Source organism: Alosa sapidissima, chromosome 6, assembly GCF_018492685.1.
Source record: "Alosa sapidissima isolate fAloSap1 chromosome 6, fAloSap1.pri, whole genome shotgun sequence".
In the NCBI taxonomy this organism is placed as follows: domain Eukaryota; kingdom Metazoa; phylum Chordata; class Actinopteri; order Clupeiformes; family Clupeidae; genus Alosa; species Alosa sapidissima.
Window position 1 is genome coordinate 29,384,370 of NC_055962.1, and position 22,500 is coordinate 29,406,869.

General features: G+C 46.6%; 1 protein-coding gene across 1 annotated transcript in view; it reads left to right on the plus strand.

Moving 5' to 3' along the window:
• Positions 1 to 22,500, plus strand: part of LOC121711353 (regulator of G-protein signaling 6-like) — a 99,122-nt gene that overhangs the window by 2,409 nt on the left and 74,213 nt on the right. Inside the window, exon 2 of the mRNA XM_042094880.1 lies at positions 4,113 to 4,306. Within this exon, the coding sequence (XP_041950814.1) occupies positions 4,175 to 4,306 (132 nt within the window). The 5' untranslated portion in view covers positions 4,113 to 4,174. The remainder of the gene's footprint in view (positions 1 to 4,112; positions 4,307 to 22,500) is intronic.

Sequence of the window (22,500 nt, forward strand, 5' to 3'; positions counted from 1 at the left end):
CGAAATTATTTTTCAAACGTTCCGTTCCGAACGGTTCAGGTAGGCCTATGTTTAACGTTTTCGTTCTTGCATGAGTTCTGCCACCAACATATTGGTCCTGAACCGGTTCGGAACGCAAAATATCGTTCGTTCTTAAAGTTCCGGCAGTGTTTGGCGGGCCTATCAAGTCTATTTTGGTGGACTTTACCTTAGAATAGACGTACTCATTATTTCCCCTTGATTTAGCCTATACCGTAGCTATGCCCAAAAATAATAAATCACAGGCGGCATCCAAAAACATTCAGATGGGCTATCCATCCCATAGCCTACAGACTTACTGTAGGCCTAACCTATGCCTATAAATAATTTCTTATCAAAAATATTTCTGGATACGTGCTAAACTCCTTACCTGGTTGTAGCCTAAGTTTTATCCATATGGAGATCTTCAAAGGCTTGCGCTATAATTCCAACCCTGTTTATAAACGAACCTGTCTGTTGCTGACAAGGCCTATCTCAAATTTCCCGTTTAACTCTTCTACTTAGAATAGGCTATAATTGCGCAAACATTTCAAATCCCGACTTTAAAATGACAAGGCGTGGACAGGCAAAATAGGCTATTACGCATACGCTACAAACAATTTCCAAATCAGTTTCAGTAGCCTACGCTACGAGCTGGCCTAAGATCCGAAGTGGCAGACGGATAGGTTACATTACAACAGCAAGACAAAATATACACATTTGGACCAAAGGTCCATTTATTCGTTTTTTTTTTTTTTTTCAAACTGCAGAAATCAAATTATTAGGCTGTTATATAGAGAACGAAAAAAAAAACGTTATTAACCGGTTTTATGGATTTCAGAATAACGTTTCTGTTCCGGAACAGTTGAAGACCATTTTGTTTTCGTTTCTGTTTCCGCTCCTCGTAAAATTCCGTAAAATTTCGTTCGTTTTCGTTTTTCGTTTTCGTTCCTTGAACCGGTTCGGAGCTCTGCCTCAGAAACACTTAGCTTCTCACATCAGCCCACTTCCCCAGCCTGCTGGTGTTTGACAGACCCAAACATGGCAAGTCTTCTTTTACAGCACACACACACACACACACACACACACACACACGCACACGCACGCACGCACGCACGCACACATACGCACGCACGCACACACGCAGACACGCACACACACACACACACGCACACACACACTGGCAATGACTCTTCCCTGAGTGTCCAGTTCCACATCCTTCTCCATCCACCCTCTATTACTGCCTGTCAGTAAGACAGCTGGTGACAGTAGCACAAAGAGTAGTGTGTGTGTGTGTGTGTGTGTGTGTGTGTGTGTGTGTGTGTGTGTGCGTGTGTGTATGTGTGCGTGCTTGCGCACTGCAAAAAATCCTAGCATTCAAAAGCTAAGTGAGATAAATAAGCTTAAATCAAGGGAATATCAACTTATTTTTCTAACATTTGCTTACAAGAGCGTTTTGCACTTTTTTGCACCGTTTTGACCTTGTTATAAGTGAAAATCTTCTTGTTCTGTTGGCAAATCTGGCAAGTGAAAGTTTCTTGTTTTGAAGAAATACTACTTAAAATAAGCATAATTATCTGGCAAGATTTGCCAATAGAACAAGAAGATTTTCACTCAGTACAAGGGAAAAAAAGTGCAAAAATGTCTGTTCATAAGCAAATGTTAGAAAAATAAATACATATTCACTTGATTTAAGCTTATTTATCTCACTTAGATTTTGAATTCTAGGATTTTTGCAGTGTGTGTGTGTATGTGTATGTGTGTGTGCTTGCGTGTGTACAGTATGTGTATGTGTGGTCCAGTGATGTGGAGCCCCGACCTACAGAAGCCAACTCGACCCCATGGCTGGCTCCAAAAAGTGTCTCGTACTATAAGCAGAGCTGGAAATTAACCTTTTCAAATGTGAATATCTGCCACCCACTGACAGACAAATGGTCAAGTTCACTAGACACTCAAGATTCACTAGATTATAAATCATCATTTTGTGTCTGAAATCTACCAGCCGCATTCATAGACTACCAGGATTTGGCTAGCGGCTCGTGCTGTTTTTGGTCTCTGCTCTCAGGTGTGTTGATCTGGACAGAGCTCCCTGGCCCTTCCTAGTCGGACAGAGCTCCCTGGCTAACTCCTCTCTTCTCTAGAAGCCCTGTCCATTAGTGCTCGCTGAAGGCCATGGGGAATTGTTCCTTCGCTGTCTCACACTCTCTAGATATGTTTCGCTTTCATTTTTTTTCTGCTTAGCGAGCCCTTTCTTTACACACTCAGTCTATTTCTATTTCTCGTCTCTTACTCCGTCTTCACTTGAGTTTGTCCTTCAGAACCTACTGGATTTCCCTCTCTGCCCCCTTCCCCCCACTTTCTCTATCCCTCGTTCTCTCTCTCTCTCTCACACACCCTCTTAGTCTCTCTGACTCCCTCTCTCACTCTTCCTCTCTCTCTCTTTCTCTCTCTCTCTCTCACACGCCCTCTTAGTCTCTCTGACTCCCTCTCTCTCTCTTCCTCTCTCTTTCTCTCTCTCTCTCTCTCACCCTCTTTCTCTCTCTGATTCCCTCTCTCTTTTTTCCTCTCTCTCTCACACACCCTCTTTCTCTCTCTGACTCCCTCTCTCTCTTTCTCTCTCACACCCTCTTGGTCTCTGACTTCCTCTCTCTCTCTTCCTCTCTCTCTCTTTCTCTCTCATACCCTCTTAGTCTCTCCGACTCCCTTTCTCTCTCTGACTCCCTCTCTCTCTCTCTCTTTCTCTCTCACACCCTCTTAGTCTCTGACTTCCTCTCTTTTTTGCTCTGTCCCTCGCTCTCCCGCTCTTCCATGCTCTCTCTGTAACACCCTCTTCATCTCTCTGGCTGTCTTTCTCTCTGCATCCCTCCATCTATCTCTCTCTCTATATCTCTATCCCTCTCTCTCGCTGCTTCTCTCATTCCCTCTCCTCTTTCCTCCACTGCCATTTCTCTCCCTCTCTCCTTCCCTTTTTCCTCCCTCTCTCCTTCCCTTTTTCCTCCTTATCTCTGTCACGCTGTTTTGCTCCACTGCTTCACTACTCTTCATCTCACCCCCCTCCTCCTCCTCCTCCTCCTCCTCCTCCTCTCTCTTCTCGCCCGGCCCGTCACCAGCGTTGACAGGTGTCAGAAACACAATCTGGAGACGCCCGGCTGCAATGCAAACTGGTGCCGCTGAGCTGATACCACAGTCCAGAGACGCCTGAGACCCATTACACACACACACACACACACACACTCTATATACACACACACGCGCGCGCGCACACACACACACACGCACGCGCACATACGACACACACACACTCAAACAGATACACACACACACACATCGCTTCAGTTGCGGGTGAATACAAAAAATGAGGATTTGAGGCTTCTTTTTTTGACTCCCTGGTGTCTGCATGGGATGCTGGATTTGCTCTGTAGGGCAGTGGAAAGTGTAGCCACTGAAGTGTCACTTGTCTGTCTTTCTCAGACAACAGAAATGTGTGCTGTGCAAATCCAAGGCTTGTTACTTATTTATCTCCCTCTCTTGGTCTTTCTCTCTGTCTCTCTCTCCCTCTCTTTCTGTCTGTCTCTCTCTCCCTCTCTCTGTCTTTCTCTCTCTCTCTCCCTCTCTCTGTCTTTCTCTCTCTCTCTCTCTCTCTCTCTGTCTCTCTCTCTCTCTCTCTCTCTCTCTCTCTCTCTCTCTCTGTGGTGCTTCACGTTTCCAGTGCCTGAATGCGTGAGTGAAGCTCTACCCATGTCTCTGTGGAGAGGGCTCTCCTCTGTGAATATTAACACTGTTTGAACTGCCAAACCCCAATGCATGCACGGGACACAAAGAGAGAGAGAGAGAGAGAGAGAGAGACACAGAGACACACACACACACACACACACACACAGACAGACAGACAGACACACACACACACACACACACACAGACAGACACACACACAGACACACACACACACACACAGACAGACACACACACACAGACAGACACACACACACACACACACACACATTTGTATGCTCTGTCTCTCTCTCTCTCTCTCTCGCTCTCTCTCTCTCTCACACACACACACACACACTGAATAAAATACTTGTCTCTCCCCTTCTTCCCCTGTTTGTCCCCAGGGAGAGAAAGAGACGGTAGGCCAGCAGGTCTGCAGCAGACCAGAGCAGAACCAGGGCTAGTCATGGCAGAGGCCAGCCCAGAGCAACAGCCCACGACTGGGCTCACTGGAGCCGCACCGGCCCCTGGAGTCACTGGAGCCTCTGGAGCCACCGACCCAGACGAAGACTCCCCCAACATGATCGTCTACAGGAAGGTAGGAACGTTTCGTGGTGTTTTAAGCCCCCAACGTTGTCTTCAAGGCATCGAGCGGTAGGAAAGGGCAGTGGCACTGACCTCTGCGAGAATGTTGTGAAGTGAATGTTATAAAGAATATGAAGGTGTTATTGAGTGGTCCACTTTAGTCCACCACTGTTTGAAATCCCGTACCTCTCCCTGACTGTGATATACACTACATGCAGATAAATGCCTTTTGTTTGCACTGCTGCCAGCAACAACAACATGACATTTTCCTGATGCTGTATTCTGTATATTATTGCTACCCATTACCTGCCAGTGGTATGATTTGTCATCTCTGAATAGTGTTGAAGGTAGCTCAGTTGGATTGTTTATTGCATTGGTAGAAATTAACTAATGATGTAGAGATCTGGCCCTTGTCTGAGGTCTTTTTTATCGACTAGCACAAGTAATTTTCCTTTTCTTTGTTCATTTGAGGTCACTGAAACAAAAAGCTGCTGAGATATAAGGCCACTGACCTCTGAGCGTTGGCTGTGTTGAGCCAGCTAAAAAAAAAAACAGGAGACAGCGTGTGCTACTGTAAAATCATTAGTGTTGCTTTTTTCCACACCTGTCCACCAGCTCTCCTCTGAGTGTAGACCAGCACCACGGCTTTCTCCATCAGGTGCATTAGTGGCCGGCGAGTGATTAATGTTTGTTTGGGACTAAACCTGTCTAAACACTCCCGTAGGGTATCTCATTCACTAACACTGCGCCGATGTACAGTAAAAAGAAACAACTTTTTTGGCAGACGATTCGGCGTGCAAACATGATTCTTACAACCTGAGGTCATATTTAATCGTGCGACAATTTCAGATGATAAATAGGGACTCAGTGTACAATGGCCCGGAGTTGACCAGTTTTATTTGACAGCTCCCCCAGCGTAGATTGATATACACGGGTATAAAGAGTGCATGTGTGTGAATTACACAGTGAGTATTTTTTTCCCTTTTGCTGGAATAGATGAGAAGCGGTTTCCATGCTAGGCTAGTTTCCATGCTAGGCTAGTTTCTTACCAGAAGGTCTTGTTTGTTGTGCCTTTCTCTGGAGGGCTCAGACACAGTCCTTTAGACTCTGGAGGGGGCAGACACAGTCCTTTAGACTTTCAAAGTGCAATTCAAATTAGCTTTATTGGCATGACAGAAGCACTCTGTATTGCCAAAGCGCAAATGCAACCAATTCCTGAACAAACAAGCCGTTGAAGAAGGCACAGAAATGGGGGAGAAAGAGAGGATAACATCATACATTTAGACTTTCTTTGTTTCTTTGAAAGAGTTGCCAACTTCCACTGGAATTTTCCCCCTTCCTCGTTCCTTTCCCTTTTTGCTCCGTGCCGTGTCACATCAGCACTCTCCACCTGCCTTTCTTGTGCTCTCCAGTTCTGCTCATCTGAAGCACATTAATAGAGCCCACCAACTCCTGAGATCTCCCGTGTGATACTGTATGCCCTCTCTCTCTCTCTGTATCTCTCTCTCTCTCTCTGTATCTCTCTCTCTCTCTCTGTGTCTGTCTCTGTATCGCGCTCTCTCTCTCTCTCTCTCTGTATCACTCTCTCTCTCTCTCTCTCTGTGTCTGTCTCTGTATCGCGCTCTCTCTCTCTCTCTCTCTCTGTATCACTCTCTCTCTCTCTCTCTGTATCACTCTCTCTCTCTCTCTCTCTCTCTGTGTCTGTCTCTGTATCGCTCTCTCTCTCTCTCTCTCTCTCTGTATCTGTCTCATTGTTAAAGGTGTTCGGTTTTCCTCTGCCCGTCAGCAATATTGCCAACCATCTGCAGAGGAAGCTGCTTTTGAAGGCAGCTTAGCACCTCAGGGATGGCTGTAGCTGTGGTTAGTCGACGAGCAGCACTTTTGGTGCTCCAAGGTGAGGCCACCACTGAGCAGGGAGCATACTGTATGATGCACAATAAAACATGATGCAGAAGTGCATACTAAAGGCAGCCTTGTGATGTGATCCCAAAAGTATAAGGATAAGTATATATACTCTTTTGATCCCGTGAGGGAAATTTGGTCTCTGCATTTATCCCAATCCGTGAATAAGTGAAACACACTCAGCACACAGTGAACACACAGTGAGGTGAAGCACACAGTGACCCGCCGGAGCAGTGAGCTGCCTGCTACAGCGGCGCTCGGGGAGCAGTGAGGGGTCAGGTGCCTTGCTCAAGGGCACTTCAGCCGTAGATGTGGGCATGGGAGAGCAGTGCTAAACCACTTCCCCCGCCCACATTTTTCCTACTGGTTGAGGATCGAACCGGCAAGCCCGAAACCCCTAACCAGCAGGCCACGGCAGCCCCACAAAAGGGGGGAGGGAGAGGGAGAGTGGGGGAGGTGACACGGTGGGCCTCTGGACCTAATGAAGAGAGAGAGACGGTAACTTTAGCCAGGTGTCAGCGGGGCGATGGAGAGGGTTATTACAGGGGAGGCTTTGGGTGATAATGAGTGGGGGTTTACTGACAGAGAATGAGAGGAAGTGAGAAGAAATGACAGAGCAACAGAAAAATGGATGGGTAGGAGTGGATAGTGAAATATGGATTAGTAGGAGTAGGTAATGAAATGGAAAGACTGGGGGGGGTAAAGGGATGGAGGGAGTTAGAGAGAGATATTACTTTATATTAGTTTTCCTATTTAACAGAGAATAGGAACAGAGAATTACTCTACCCCAAATAGGCTACCATAATTAAAACCGAGGATTAATTGGCCTCTGTGTAATTTAATTGGTATCATCACTCTGCAAGGGCAGCATTTACACAGGAACACAGGAACAGCATATACACAGGAATTGTAATATCTAAACTACTTCCTCCCAATCCAAACAAATCAACACTGTGCTCTTGACACCCTTTTAACTCTTTTAAGTGTCAGAAGCCCACAAACACATTGAACACAGTATTATATCCACACACATGCACTTATTCTCTCACACACACAGAGCAGTACCTCCATGTGGCATGTCACTCAGCGACTGTTTGTGCCTGCCCCCCCCTCAGGCTGATTTAATATGGGACTTCTTGTGCTTCACACCACTCCAATTCGAGGTGCTGACCTTTGGCTGTTATGGCAACCGGTTAGTGGGCGGTGGAGTAAATATTGACCGTGGTGGTGGTGGCGCAGCCAGAGCGAGGGGGAGAGGGCGGCAGAGGTGTCCGCTCTGCCGTGGCTGGGGCGTTATTGCGCAATGCATCACTCTAATGTGTTTCAGGTCCCCGGATAGGTCACCACACCAGTGATTCCTGGGATTATGATAAGATAAGATAAGATATGATGAGGGCCTTGGGAGACAGGGATTGAACTATTGCTTTGCAGCTTTTATCCTTGTGCGACAGGGAGAAGAGTGGATTATTCTTCAGAGTAAGGAGGGGGGGGGGGGGGGTTATTTTTCCAGTCATCATAAGATGACCCTTAAGGGAAAATGGATGCTCTTTGTGTTTGTGTTTGGTTTGAAAGAGACAATCAGAGAGGAAGGGAGAAGAGAGATAGGATAGGCAAGGTTGAGAGAGAGAGAGAGGTAGAGAGAGAGAGAGAGGTAGAGAGAGAGAGGCAAGGTTGAGAGAGAGAGAGAGAGGTAGAGAGAGAGAGAGGCAAGGTTGAGAGAGAGAGAGAGGTAGAGAGAGAGAGGCAAGGTTGAGAGAGAGAGAGAGGTAGAGAGAGAGAGAGGTAGAGAGAGAGAGAGGCAAGGTTAAGTGTGCTGTAAGTATGTTGGGGATGTGTGTTGGAGAAGCTTCCTGATGAAATAATGTGCTGTGTATGTAGGGGGGGGGGGCAGGGACTTACTATTGCAAGCAGAGTACTGTATGTAATGTATGTGAGTGATGACAGTGAAGATGTGTGTGTGGGCGGGAGGGGGAGTGGGGCAGTGACTGTGTGTGTGTGTAGTGTGTAGGTGGGTAGGTGGGGGCAGTGTGCTGTAAGTATGTAGAGGATGTGTGTTGGAGAAGATCCTGAAGACAATGTGCTGTGTATGTGGGGGGGGGGGGGGGGGGGGGGGGGGGGGGGCAGTGTGCAGCAAGTATGTAGAGGAGGCTTACTGTAGCAAGCAGTGTGCTGTATGTATGTGAAGTGTGGTGGTGAAATCAGAGCACAAGGGAGAAAGAGAGAGCGAAAGTAGATACATAACAGTTGTCAGACTCAGAGACAGAGGCTGGGGAGGAGGAGGAGGAGGAGGAGGAGGAGGAGGAAGAGGAGGAGGAGAAGGAGGAAGAGGAGGAGGATGGTGTCAGTGTTCAGGTTCATGCCACACAGCACCACACACCACACAAGCTTCGGGACTCGCCAGCCAGATGACCACAGCTACACCCCTGGCCAGGCACCAGCAGCATGGTACAGGGGCCACAGGGCCTGGGCAATACCATTTAGCACCACAGGGCCTGGGCAATACCATTTAGCACCACAGGGCTTGGGCAATACCATTTAGCACCACAGGGCTTGGGCAATACCATTTAGCACCACAGGGCCTGGGCAATACCATTTAGCACCACAGGGCCTGGGCAATACCATTTAGCACCACAGGGCCTGGGCAATACCATTTAGCACCACAGGGCCTGGGCAATACCATTTAGCACCACAGGGCCTGGGCAATACCATTTGGCACCACAGGGCCTGGGCAATACCATTTGGCACCAAAGGGATAGTGATGTCTTCTGCCATCTTCATCTGAAAACATTAGGCATATGCCTACGCACATTTAAGTGTCTATAAACTGGTACTAGAGGGCTTGGGTAACAGCATTTGGCAATGAGAAGGGTGGTGTAAAGGCGTGGAATCATTTACTGTCTTCTTCTAATCATGGCAAGTGTGACGCTATATTGAAGTGCGAAATGAGGGTTGTGACAGAGCAACACATGTTTGGCAAATGGGCACTCACTAGGGTAGCACAGGGATGTGTTAGTGGATGTTAGGGTTGTTTCCTGAGCTTAGAAGGCACAACTTTACAGTTTTTCTCGATTGCTTTTACCTGCTTAAGTAAACTGGAACCCACTTCTTTCTTTGCACAGCAGAAGTCATCTCTTGCAAATGTGTTCACACATTTTCATTGGGTTCACACATTTCTCACACCCTTTTGCAAAACAGTTAACACAGGTGTCATTCAAAAGCCCCAAACTCTATTGGTTTTTTCCCATTGGTTTTTACATTTTTTTTTTCTAATACCAGAAAAATGAGAAAGTAATGGAACAGACATAGCAAAAATGCTCATTTTGAGAACTAGATTTTGCATTTTGTTGTCAAGTGTATAATGATTGATTAAAGAGTGTTTTTGAATTGGCAACAAGTTGTAGTGTTTGAAGGCAAGATTTGCTTTTGCTGCATGTTTTAAGTGTTTTGAGAGAGTAACAGCCTTTTGCAAGCAAAATGTGTCATTTTGTCCAGAGTGTTTTTCTTCAGACACAGGTGTTACAGTTACTGTTTTGAGAATGTGATGTCAGAGTTGACACAAATATCAAAACGATCGAGAAAAACTGTAATGTTAATAACAGATGCCACGGATGGCTTGGGTAACAGCATTTGGCAGAGGGACTCCTAGTTGGATGGGAGAGGGATAGGAAGGTAAATGCATAGTCTGTTGTGCTTATCTGAGTATATTAGGCCTACAGGTCTTGGCAATTCAGGTGACCTAGAGAAAAGAGGTGTGCGTGTGTGGATGTGTGTGTGTGTGTGTGTGTGGGATGTGTGTGGATGTGTGTGTGTGTATGTGTGTGTGTGTGTGTGTGTGGATGTATGTGTGTGCGTGTGGATGTGTGTGCGTGTGTGTGTGTGTGTGTGCGTGCGTTTGTGCGTGTGTGTGTGCGTGTGTGTGGATGTGTGTGTGTGGATGTGTGTGTGTGGGTGTGTGTGTGTGTGTGTGTGTGTGGGTGTGTTTCGGTGCTCATAGGTGAGCCCCCGGGGGTTCCCCAGAAAGCCCTGCATGTTTCTGAAACACAATTACGAGCCGGCATAAGAATGTTCTAGAGGGCAATCAAGGAGCGCACACCTTCTGTGCTCGTTAACATGCTTGTGCTCGTTTACATGCTTGTGCCGTTCGGAGAGAAGGAGAAGGAGAATGAGAATGAATGAGAAAGAGAGAGAGAGGCAAGGTTGAGAGAGAGAGAGGTAGAGAGAGAGAGGCAAGGTTGAGAGAGAGAGAGAGGTAGAGAGAGAGAGAGAGGTAGAGAGAGAGAGGCAAGGTTGAGAGAGAGAGAGAGAGGTAGAGAGAGAGAGAGGTAGAGAGAGAGAGAGGCAAGGTTGAGAGAGAGAGAGAGGTAGAGAGAGAGAGGCAAGGTTGAGAGAGAGAGAGAGGTAGAGAGAGAGAGGTAGAGAGAGAGAGAGAGGCAAGGTTGAGAGAGAGAGAGAGGTAGAGAGAGAGAGGCAAGGTTGAGAGAGAGAGAGAGGTAGAGAGAGAGAGAGGTAGAGAGAGAGAGAGGCAAGGTTAAGAGAGAGAGAGAGAGAGGTAGAGAGAGAGAGGCAAGGTTGAGAGAGAGAGAGAGAGGCAAGGTAGAGAGAGAGAGGCAAGGTTGAGAGAGAGAGAGAGGTAGAGAGAGAGAGAGAGAGGCAAGGTTGAGAGAGAGAGAGAGGTAGAGAGAGAGAGAGAGAGAGAGGTAGACAGAGAGAGGCAAGGTTGAGAGAGAGAGAGGTAGAGAGAGAGAGAGAGAGAGAGGTAGAGAGAGGGGGGGGAGGGGGAAAGATGAGAGAAGGAGAGGAAGAGGAGCAAGAGGGAGTATGAAGAAACACAATTAACCTGAATGAGCAGCGAGACAGGACTGACTTTGATGAATCTGCCCATTAAGAGAGCGTGCAAGGCCCCAGGGAGAAGAGCATTTCCATGACATGAGAGCAAAGAGAATTAAAAAGGGTATGTGTGTGTGTGTGTGTATAAGAGAGAGAGGGGGGGGGGGGGGGTCTTTATACTTTTTTCGAAATCAATACACCCGCATAGAAATTATGGATTGGATGCTTTTGTTTCAAAACACAGTCATAGCGTATACTGTGAACATCAATAACACAAGGTATAACTGGAGTAGGTCACCATGTTTACAAATGATATTACAAAGCAGGCCTGGAGCTACTAAATCTACTGGAGAGGTCCATCATGTGGGTTCTTTCTGGTTCTTCCTGTTAGACGTTTATGATTAGACTGTATTTTTACTCCACTGTTGACAAAATACATTCAGAGGCAACCATGCAGACATCTGAATTTGGGTGCAGGAGAGTAGCCTCTTCCTTGTGTTTGAAACCGCTCAATGGTGTTGGGGGTGGTTATGCCCCCAACGTCGTCTTCCAGGCAGCGCTGCCACCGCTGACTTAAAGGCACCTAATCCTAAACCTTAACCCATGGCTAACCCTAGTGCCTTCCAGGTAGCACTGCCTTGAAGACAACATTGGGGGCATAAAACACCAAGAAACGTTTAAAACCCTAAGCTCATTTAAATACCCATAACATCAAGGCCTGTAAAGAAAGGTAAGTGTTGCTTTAGCCAAGCTAGTGGACGTGTTGAAGCCAGAGGAGGCCTACCTCATCTGAACTGTCCTTCACAGCAGTTCAACACAATCATTTTGAGATACCGGTCCCTGTGACTCGTCCCTCAGTTCCGTCCAGCTCAGCTCACCCTATTTCCCATTCTCTACATGACACTGCCGGCAATCTGAATGGGACCAATGTACCAACAACAAGCTGTACGAAACCCATCCTACTGTAAAGAAGAGACTTTTTTTTCCTTTTCAAACTAGACACGACCAAATAGTTTATACCAGATGCCGTACAGGACACTCAAGACTCACTCATAGCTTTCTATTGAGTGGTGAAGATCCTCCATCATGCCAATTTTGCAAAATGCCCCTGTCAGTGAGACATATTTTGATCTGTTGCCCTGCCTTGAAAACCAAAAGACAACAATTGTATCACCAAAGTTCTATAGCTGATGTTTTTAGTAAGGTCCCACCTTTGAAGGTTTTAGAATTTCTTACTAGCATAGATTTTAAAAAACATATTTAAGCTTCTCTAACACACAATGATCTGGCAATTAAATAGCCTTAGTTGCTGTAATGGCCTTAAATTCAACAAACAAACAAACAAACAAACAAACGTGACACACTGAGTGTTTTCTCTACAAAAACTGTTTAGTTTGCAGCTTCACTCCCACAAACACACAGCCTTTGGCTGTTGCTGTGTCTCTTGCTGCGCAACTAATCCCTCTGCAAGAGCAGCCCCCGGCGCACTGAATCCATGCCTAAAGAACAATTAATCGCCTTTTTGAAGGAGAGACAGAACGCGTATGCTAACTTGCTATGCTAAATTGCTCCCATGTGTTTCTCTCTGGCACTGACGCTATGCAGTAATGTTGCTTATGCTAACTTGATATGCTAACTTGCTCCCATATGTTTCTCTGTGGCTCAGCCGCTATGTGCTACATGTAGGCTACGTGGCTAGCACCAAGATTGACACATGCGAAACCTGTTGCCGGGAGACAGTCTGCGCCGCTAGACTTGCTGCCAGGCAATCTTGCTGCACTTGTCTCTGCCGAGGCTATCATCACTCCTGCTACAGCCATTTTTTTTTTCTTTTTCTTTTTTTCTTTTCCTCCGCCCAATTATATTTATATCAGATGCGAGTTTTCTCACCCTGTCTTTCAGGCGGCTGCCAAAGTTAGCTTGTTAGAGTGTGGGTGTGGGTGTGACTGAGTGTGTGGGTAAATCTATCTGAATAAATGTGAGTGTGTGTTTGTGTGTGTGTGTGTGTGTGTGTGTGTGTGCGCGCTTGTAGGTGAGTGTGTGTTTGTTGATGTGACTGTGTGTGTGTGTATGTGTGTGTGTCTGCACTGAGTCATAGAGGGACCCACTGCGCTGCTGGCTGGCAGTTTCAGATCCTGGGTGCGGATATATAGAGTGTCAGGAGTGAGGATCGCTGCCTATGCACCATATATAGCCTAGGGTCTTTCAGCTGAGCAACACCAGCCTGAGCTACATTAATGACTGTATGTCAGTCTGTGTGTTTGTGTGTGTGTGTGTGTGTGTGTGTGTGTACGTGCTTCTGACAGAGTGAGAGAGAAAGAGATAGAAACAGAAGGAGAGAGTTTTTGCAAAAGAGCGCATGAGAAAGAGAGAGAGAGCGAGTGAGAGAGAGAGAGAGAGAGAGCTGTTATAGCCAGAGACATGTCGTTTTACTGTCAAATCAAATCTCCTGATATGGCCTCTCTTTTCTTCTGGTCCCTGTCCAACTCTCTCCATCTTCATCTTTGAGTGCCTTTTAATGTGTGGACACCAATGACCATTACATTCTAGGGAGCGGATGAGGCATTGTATCAGACAATAATTATGCTCAATGAAAAAAAAGAAATATTTCAAAGACACTCACAGGAGACAGGAGACACTAATGCCATTATGGTTTCCATATAGTTCTAATAACAGTGGATGGACACTGAAATGTGACGGGGGGGGGGGGGGGGAAACTTCAGAGGACAGGAATGTAAATACAATTCTTTTGTGCATTCTGGAAGCAACTGATATGGGAGACTTTGAAGTCAGGGTGTTATTTGGTGGGTTTGTGCAAATTACGTCTCAGCTACATTTTTGCAGCAGCTTGCATTTCTTGTCACTTTTTTTCTCTATAGATATATACAGTATATTTCTGACAGCTGATCTGTTTTTTCCTTTACTGGCCAAGAGTCTGTAAGTTTATAGAGTTTTTCAACCAACAGGAAACAGGTTCTTGAACTGGTTCCATTAGTATTCTTTGAACCTTGCTAACCAGCAAGTATGCATCCTCAGCAGTGCACTACTGAAGTAAACAATACTACCAAGTATGCATCCTCAGCAGTGCACTACTGAAGTAAACAATACTACCAAGTATGCATCCTCAGCAGTGCACTACTGAAGTAAACAATACTACCAAGTATGCATCCTCAGCAGTGCACTACTGAAGTAAACAATCCTACCAAGATGGAGGAACGCATTGATTACCTTCCTCTCCAAATAGTAGAATGTCACTGCCCTCTCCAGTTTGCACTGAAAAAAAAACATACACAAATGTTTTTGTTCCAGCTGGGATTTTTTTTTAGGTTCTGAAGTTGAATCACTCCTCAAAACAGCACACAATTTGGTGGACGAAACAGAATAGAGCCCATTCCCTGTTGGTGGAGAAGAGACATTTTTGGTGTGTGTGCAAGTCTCGGATATGGCTGGTTCCAGTGAGCTGGCTATATTTGAGGTGGTCAGGAGCAGGGGGCACGGGTCAGGGGTTGTGGTCTTCGGGGAGACGCAGAGCTCGGTGGGGGAGATCTTAGAGGGCATGTTATAAATTAGCCCTGAGCAAAGGGATAGTCTGGCAACCTTTAACAGAGCAAGGCAGAGAGGGAGAATGAAAGAAAGAGAAAGGGAGAGAAAGAGAGGAAAAGAGAGAGAGAGAGAGAGAGAGAGAGAGAGAGAGAGAGGCTGACATCTATGTGGGATGTGATTTATGTTTCTCCATTTTATTGTATTATTTTTATGGGGCCCCTACATGTCCAGCACTCCTCTCCTCTCCTCTTCCTTTCATTCCCCCTTCTCTCTTTCCCACCTCTGCTCTGTCCATCTTTGAGCTCCTCTGTCATCCTTCTTTCCTCCTTCCTCCTCTCTTCCTCTCCTCTCTCTTCCCCTCCTCCCTCTTTTCCCTGTCACCTCTTCTCTCTTCTCTTCCCCTCTTTTCTATCATCCAGTGTTGTCGTTCCTCTTTCCTCCATGTTTCTCCCCTCCTGCTCTCCTTTCCTCTCTCCTCTCTCATCCTCTGCTCTTCTTCTCTCCTCTCTCCTCTCTCATCCTCTGCTCTTCTTCTCTCCTCTCTCCTCTCTCATCCTCTGCTCTTCTTCTCTCCTCTCTACTCTGTCATCCTCTGCTCTTCTTCTCTCCTCTCTACTCTGTCATCCTCTGCTCTTCTGTCTGTTTTCTCCATCTCTTCTCTGACGGCTCTCTCTCATCCTACCCTTTCCTCTGCTCCTCTATCATCTCCTGCTCCACTCATCTTCTCTCCTCCTCTCCTCTCCTGTCCGAGAGCCACACCCTGACCAGTGAGTCTCTCCTGCTGGACAAAGAGCTTCTCGGTCAGCAGAGAGGGCCACAACAGCAAAGCATAAACAATTAGCACAGCTGTGCTGTGATGTCTGCAGCGTGGAATTCAGCTAGCGACGGAACCAGCCAACCAGGGCCAGAGGATGAGAGAGAGAGAGACAGAGAGAGAGGGGGGGGAGATGGAGAGAGCGAGAGAGCGAGAGAGAGCAGGCTGAGTGAAGTGAACAGCAAGAGCAGCAGTTAATAATTTCCTTTCAACCGGCTCCTCTGAGCTGTTGGTTTAATTTTAGTGCATCTGCCCACAGAAATGTTTCAAATGAAACGCAGGCAGGATTGTTTCTGGTGTTGGTTGTTTTTGTTGTTTTGTGTTTTTCTTGTGAAAGAAGGCCTGTGTGCCTGGTCTTCTAGGCTCCGTAGACTCTGCTGCTTTCATTCATGCTATCCAGAAGCATGTGACAGTCTTCAGCTGTCCACATCCAGCCACTGTGGTGGTGCTAATGTCTGCCTGAAGACTAGACTTCTGGGTTGTCAGCCAGGGCCGATTCTAGACCTAGAGCTTTGCTGGGGCACAGGCCCCCAACACCCAATACATAAAAAAAAAACATTTAAATGTGCGCGCAATATGAAATAAATAAACCCATACATCTAGCCCCCCATCATGTCCTCATCCATTTCTTGCCTGTCTCTCTCCTCCTCCTCTTCCTCCTGCCTGGTACTGGACTGCCCAGCCTGTGCTCTTTCTCCCCTCTCTTCTCCTCCTCCTTCTCCTCCTCCCCCTGCATACTGGACTGCCCAGCCTGTGCTCTTTCTCCCCTCTCTTCGACCTTCTTCTCCTCCTCCTCCTCCTCCCCCTGCATTCTGGACTGCCCAGCCTGTGCTCTTTCTCCCCTCTCTTCTCCTCCTCCTTCTCCTCCTCCCCCTGCATACTGGACTGCCCAGCCTGTGCTCTTTCTCCCCTCTCTTCTTCTTTTTGACCTTCTTCTCCTCCTCCTCCTCCTCCTCCAGCACTCTCTCCCTCAATTGTTGTAGCAGCCACTGCAGCAACATCCAAACACATAGGCATAAGTAGGCCTACAGTATACTCACTGTATGAATTTAATAGGCTTTCCTACACAAGGGAAGCTTATTTTTAGTCAAAATTGAGATATACTTCCCTCCCAGGCAAGGGTCCTGTAGTCATCCTGGCAATACTGCAGTTCTTTGTATCTTAAATAGCCTACTAAAGCCTTCATACTGACTTTTGGTGATAATTTGCAAATATAGCCTAATAATCTACACAGAAGTCTGATTCTGTGTAAATTATTATAGGCTACATTTACAAATGCAGCAAACTTATTTAAGTTTGCCATTAAACCATTGATCAAATCACAGCACTGGCTATTACCAGCATAAATGTTACCTTTAATGTGGGCAATTATCACACCTCCCTCGTCCTCCTCATCTCTCCTCACTGTTCCTTTCCCTCTGCCTCTGTTCAGGAAGAATTGTCTGATGTCCATCTCTGAATAGTTTATCAGAAGGCTATGTTTAGTTTTACAGTAGGACAGCTTCACAAACAGTATAGGCTACTTTTACAGGGCTCTCTCTCCAGTATACGTATAAATCATTATTAATTGTCCGCATGTGTGCATGCAGCCTACGCATGGTGTGAGTGTGTGTGTGAGGGAGAGAGCGCAAGCTGGTAAACTGTTGCTAAATTTAGGCTACGACGCTAAGCATTGAAAAACAGATGCTAATTATGTAGGCAACATTCTCTAACAGCGATCAACTTGTCATTTTTTTCTGTCAAACAAGTTGTGAATTTGTTGTAACATTAAAACAGGGGACGACTTACTCTGTGCTCAAAGTGATATGACGAGCTCCAGCGGACGAAATACTCGGAAGAATCATGTGAACGATTTTCATAGGTTGTTGCGTTCCATCTTACCCAGCTACAGAGGTGCTATTTCCTGATTGGCTATTATGGCCCCTTTCTTTTTTCCTTGTTTTTTTTATTGGCTGGTAAGTGACAGGCTCGAGTCATGACTAAAGCAGGCACGGAGATGCGCTCATGAATGCCATTTCCAGCGAGAGAAGCGCTAGAATTGTACTGGGGCACTGGAGACTTTTACTAAGGCACGTGCCCCAGTGAATCCCAATGAATGAGGTCTAGTGACGCTCCTGTTGTCAGCCAACTACATTTGTTTTCCCAGTGTGTGTTTGTGTGTGTGTGTGTGTTTGCATACAAGTGTGTCTGAGTGGCTATATATTTTGTGTGCATGTGGGTGTGTGTGTGTGTGTGAGTACCATGCCTTTGGTCAGTTCTGTGAGATCACCAATGTGCGAGAGTTGATATGCGGCGACACTCTCCAGCTGAAGGTCCTCCTCTGTGGTGACCCTGCACCAAAGGCTTAAAGGCTTAGTGAACTTCTCAGAGCTCTTTTCTGTTCCTCTCTCTTTCTCCATCTCTCTCTGTCCCCCACCCCCTCCTCCACTGTCTCAATCTTTCTTTTTCTCTGTCTCCCAATTTTCTTTCTGTCTAAATATCACTCTAATATCACTCTATTTTCACTCCCTCCTCACTTCTTCATCTCTGTCTCTCCATCACACTTCTCCCTCCCCCCATTGTTGTCCTTGTGTGTGTGTGTGTGTGTTTAAGGAAACACAGGGCAGCCTTAAATGACAGCATGATGAGGCTACACTCAGCATGAAAGTGATTCATTATGTCTCCTTAAATGCTTTCCAATACTGGCAACTCAGATGTCTATTAATCGGCCCCCTGCCTTCACATACATTGGGAGAGGCTCGGTCCTCATTTTAATCAAGGGGAAATGAGAACCGGCTCATTAAAAAGTTTGTAATTACAGGGTTTCAGAGCTGTCAACGGAAAATGCATATTCAAGCCGCTCGCGCTAAATTATTCCTGTCCGTCTAATTACTTGAGTCATGTGCAGCTGTAATTGATCAGTCTCATCCTCGACAATCTCTCTTCACGTAAACACTCCGAGTTTGGTTGAATGTTTGTGGGTGTGACTAAGGAGTAGTGTCTTGTAGCTAAGGGCTGCTGCTTTGTCTGCCATTGTTACGAAGGGTGAGGGTAGCCTACTTCAATTGAGGCAACAAAATGAAGGCCACTTATGCAGAGCTCCGCTGGCTATTGAACGTTGCTTGCCTCCATTTTTGCCTGCAGCTTTGATCATCTTTTTTTATCGTATTTTAATCATCACTATTCTTTTGAGTTATTCAACTGTATTCAGACTGGCTTACAGCACAGGTTAGGTTTGTATTGTGCTGAAGGAAAGTGTTACGGCCGTAGTGTGTCTCTTCATGTAGAGCAAGGTGTTTGTAGCACAAAGATAAACATTGTTTTGATGCACAACAGAAAGGAACACACACACACACACACACATTCTCTGCTTGCTGGGAATGGAGAGGGGTCAGCTGAAGTTGGTAATTAACTGGTCGATGTTTGGGGTCAGATGCTGCCCTTACCCTGTCCAATTAGGAAGACAAACTGTTTCATCTCTCCCTGCTGCTGGGTGGCCAACCCCTGCCCAATTTTGGCTGGCACAACCCCCCGGCGTGGAGGCTCTCGCACTGGTGACAGACCCTCATCTGAGCAGCGCACTCGCCATAGAGTGTCATGCACAGAGACTCCTTACATAAGGATCCATTCAACCTGAATGGAAAAAATGGGGGGGGGGCGGAAAATGACATGGCCACCTTCACCTACTGACCACTAAGGATGCGGAGGATGCAATTGTCCGCTGGGGTCACGTCAGCAGAGAGAAGACCAAAAGGACAGCGAGACTCCACGTCCTGGAGTGACCCCCAGCATGATACTGAGGACGGGTTTGCATCCTCCCACTCCCTTTACCTTCAGAGATCACCCCAGGGCACCGCTGGAAATGTCAGCGAGTCAGAGAGGGGGGCAGTGGACTGAACCAGTGAGGGACTGACCCACCATCACCTGACTCATAGACTCTCGTCCAGAGTCAGAGATATTTGGTTTGGTTTGTGCTCTTTGAGAATCCAACATGAGCGCGCACACACACACACACACACACACACACACACACACACACACACAATAAACCAAACTGAATAGACATATAATGAAGTGTATACTGGAGACAAACTGTAAAATACTATGTTGCTGATCTGTGCAAATGGATAACAATTGTGCTTCTCTGGTAGATTTCTGATTTGTTTGGACATATTGTGTTTTTCAAGGCACCTAGAACAGAGGGGCTCTTCCTGTGAGCCATCAATCATCCCCTTCACAGAACCATGTGATTATTTTTTCAACTACCCTGTTAAAAAGTTTCTTCTGAGCCTCTTTCATCTCAACTTTCTTGTTGGGAGACTCCACTGAGGACATAGTTCATAGCTTCTTCATAGTTCATAGCTTCTAAAGTCCACCCACGTCCATAGCAGCCTATAGAGATACCGCAGAGAGACACCACTGATTCCCACGCCAACTCACTTTGATTGGTGGGAATGCCGGAATCCTACAGAGGGTTTTCCTTCACTTTGGAGACTGGACTTGAGACGTGCCAGAGAGGCTAACGGAGATCTCATCTCCTCAGAGGGACTGACTCTGCCCCCACAGCCTTGTCCACCCCATCTCCACCCCATCACTTCACTCTTATCTGGGAATGCTAATGAATCCCTTTTTAGGGATGTCAGATTTCTCTCTCTCTCTCTCTCTCTCTCTCTCCCATGTCCAGCAGTTAATAACAATATTCCGATACCTCGATATTGCTTCATTAAGGGATTGTCGGTTATTCCCATACGGAATCCCGGAAGCCTCCGGAAAAGGAAAGTCTTGCTTCAAGATCACGATTCTTTTTTCTTCACGCGGCGCTGGAGAGGACAGGAGAAAGGGTTACATTATTTAGCGTGCAGCTGTGCACACGCGCGCTCAGGAGGGATTAGCATGCTGTTGTATCAGTGAAACAATGGGAACGTGTGCCAATAAAGACGCTAAAGCCGCTCGTTTGCCAAGCTATTTTTGGCAGCCGTTACAAAGGGGGCCCTGCACTTCAAAGTGTTGCGTTGAGGGTCTTTTTGACATTCAGATTGAAATTGTATTTACACCCCAAATCCTCGGGTTCCGGCCCTGCATTTGTAAATTGGCAGCGTATGGCTCTCTCTCTCTCTCTCTCTGTATCTCTTTCTCTCTCTCTCTCTCTGTCTGCTGCGTGGGCAATGGGTGTTAAGATTTTTGGATGCGTGGCACTGTGGCACAATGGGCATTCACACCTGCGGATACTGTTGTGCTAATGTGGTGTGCTCATCTCTGGGGAGCATCTGCTCTTTCTGTAGGCGCAACAGCATGCCAACCTCCTTCCCCGCCACCACCACCCAACACCACCCCTTTTCACAGTCCCTGAGTAAAACAAGCTGCAAGCATAACAACGTCTAAATATGCAAAGCCCATTATTGCCAAAATAGGCCCTTCAGCTAAAATAAAGCCCTCTCACGAGTTGGCGCTAACACGTGTTTAGCTTGTAGTGTGTAAAACAACATGACATTTTGAGGTGTGTATGATTTGAGGTAGATGTTAACTTCTTTATACCAATCAGTGATGCAGATGGCCAGGCTCACCTAGGCTTGGAGAATAATGTTAGCGCTGTAGTCGTAGCGCAGAGCTCTCACAGTTGTGCCAGGGCAAGTTCAGCCTCTCAAAGTCATCTCGTTGCTAGGCAGCTAGTTTCTTACTCCTGCGGAAAGGATTGTAGTGCACACACACACAGACGCACAGACGCACGCACACACACATACACACACTCTCTCTCTCTCTCTCACACACACACAGAGACACACATATCTATATAAAGGCTTGTGTGATATCCCTCTGTATTCTCTCCAAGCTCTCCACACACACACACACACACACACACACACACACGCACACACACACAGACACGCACAGCACATTTTTGTATTTTCAACCAGGGGCAGATTGTGGTCTTGGGGTGGGGACAGGTAGGGTAGGGATTCTCATAAAGGTGGAGAGACGAGGAGCAATATTGCGTGGTGGGGTTGTTTATGGCAAGGTGGACGGGTTAATCCCCCCTCTCTGCACTGCTCCGTACGGCGCGGCGCGGCGCGGCGCATCACAAATCTGGCGTAATGCAGTTTGTCGGCAGCGCGGGGAGAATACGGTTCATACTGTACTGAGTGCTGAGCTCTCTGAGAGCGATTTGATAAGGGGCTCAGCCACCGCACATACAAACTCCAAACTGTAAAGACTCCCCCAAGGGAGGTGGGATATATCAGGTAGGTGTGTAGGTGTGTGTGTGTGTGTGTGTGTGTGTGTGAGAGAGAGTATGGTATGTCTATGATGTGTTATGGGGAACATTTGCAATAAACAATTGAGTGTGTGTGTGTGAGTGTATGTGAGGTGTGTACATGGTTGTCTGTGTCTTGTGATGTATGTGTGTGTGTGTGTGTGTCTGTCTGCTGTGTCTCCTCATTAGAAAGTCTCTGCCAGTATAGAGCAGCACTCTCCAAGAAATGACAAGGAGTGTTGTGTTGTAAGCCGTACTAACCCAAACAGCGATGGTTAGAGAATATTTGATATTCCTAAAAATGTTGCAGAGCAACATATTATAGTCCCATTGATATGAATTAAATGATACAAAAGATGTAGGTTAAAGTAAGGTCAATTACTTTATGTAGTGCAGTCCCTAGCACAGTGGCTACTTAAAGCGATTCAACACAAAGAGACAGACAATGACAACGCAAGCAATCAATAGTCCATAGGTACCAATGGCTCTTGGTGTGAGCTGAAACACACAGCATTCATGAACAGTTCAACCAGGCTGTCTGTAAAGCTCTGGAAGCACAGATCAGGCTAAAGTCTTGATGTAAAGATGTCGATCAGAAGCTCAAATGCCATTGACAGTGGGCATCATTCTTTGCAGTGATCAATATAAAGACGTATCGGACCTCTGAACGTTGGGAAGGCCCATTTAAGTCAATGGTACTCTCTGCAGCATGCAGCATGCTGAAGAGATATATAATGTGTGTGCTTGTGCGTGTGTGTGCGTGCATGGTGTGTGTGTGTGTGTGTGTGTGTGTGTGCGTGCATGGTGTGTGTGTGTGTGTGCGTGCATGGTGTGTGTGTGTGTGTGCGTGCATGGTGTGTGTGTGTGTGTGCGTGCATGGTGTGTGTGTGTG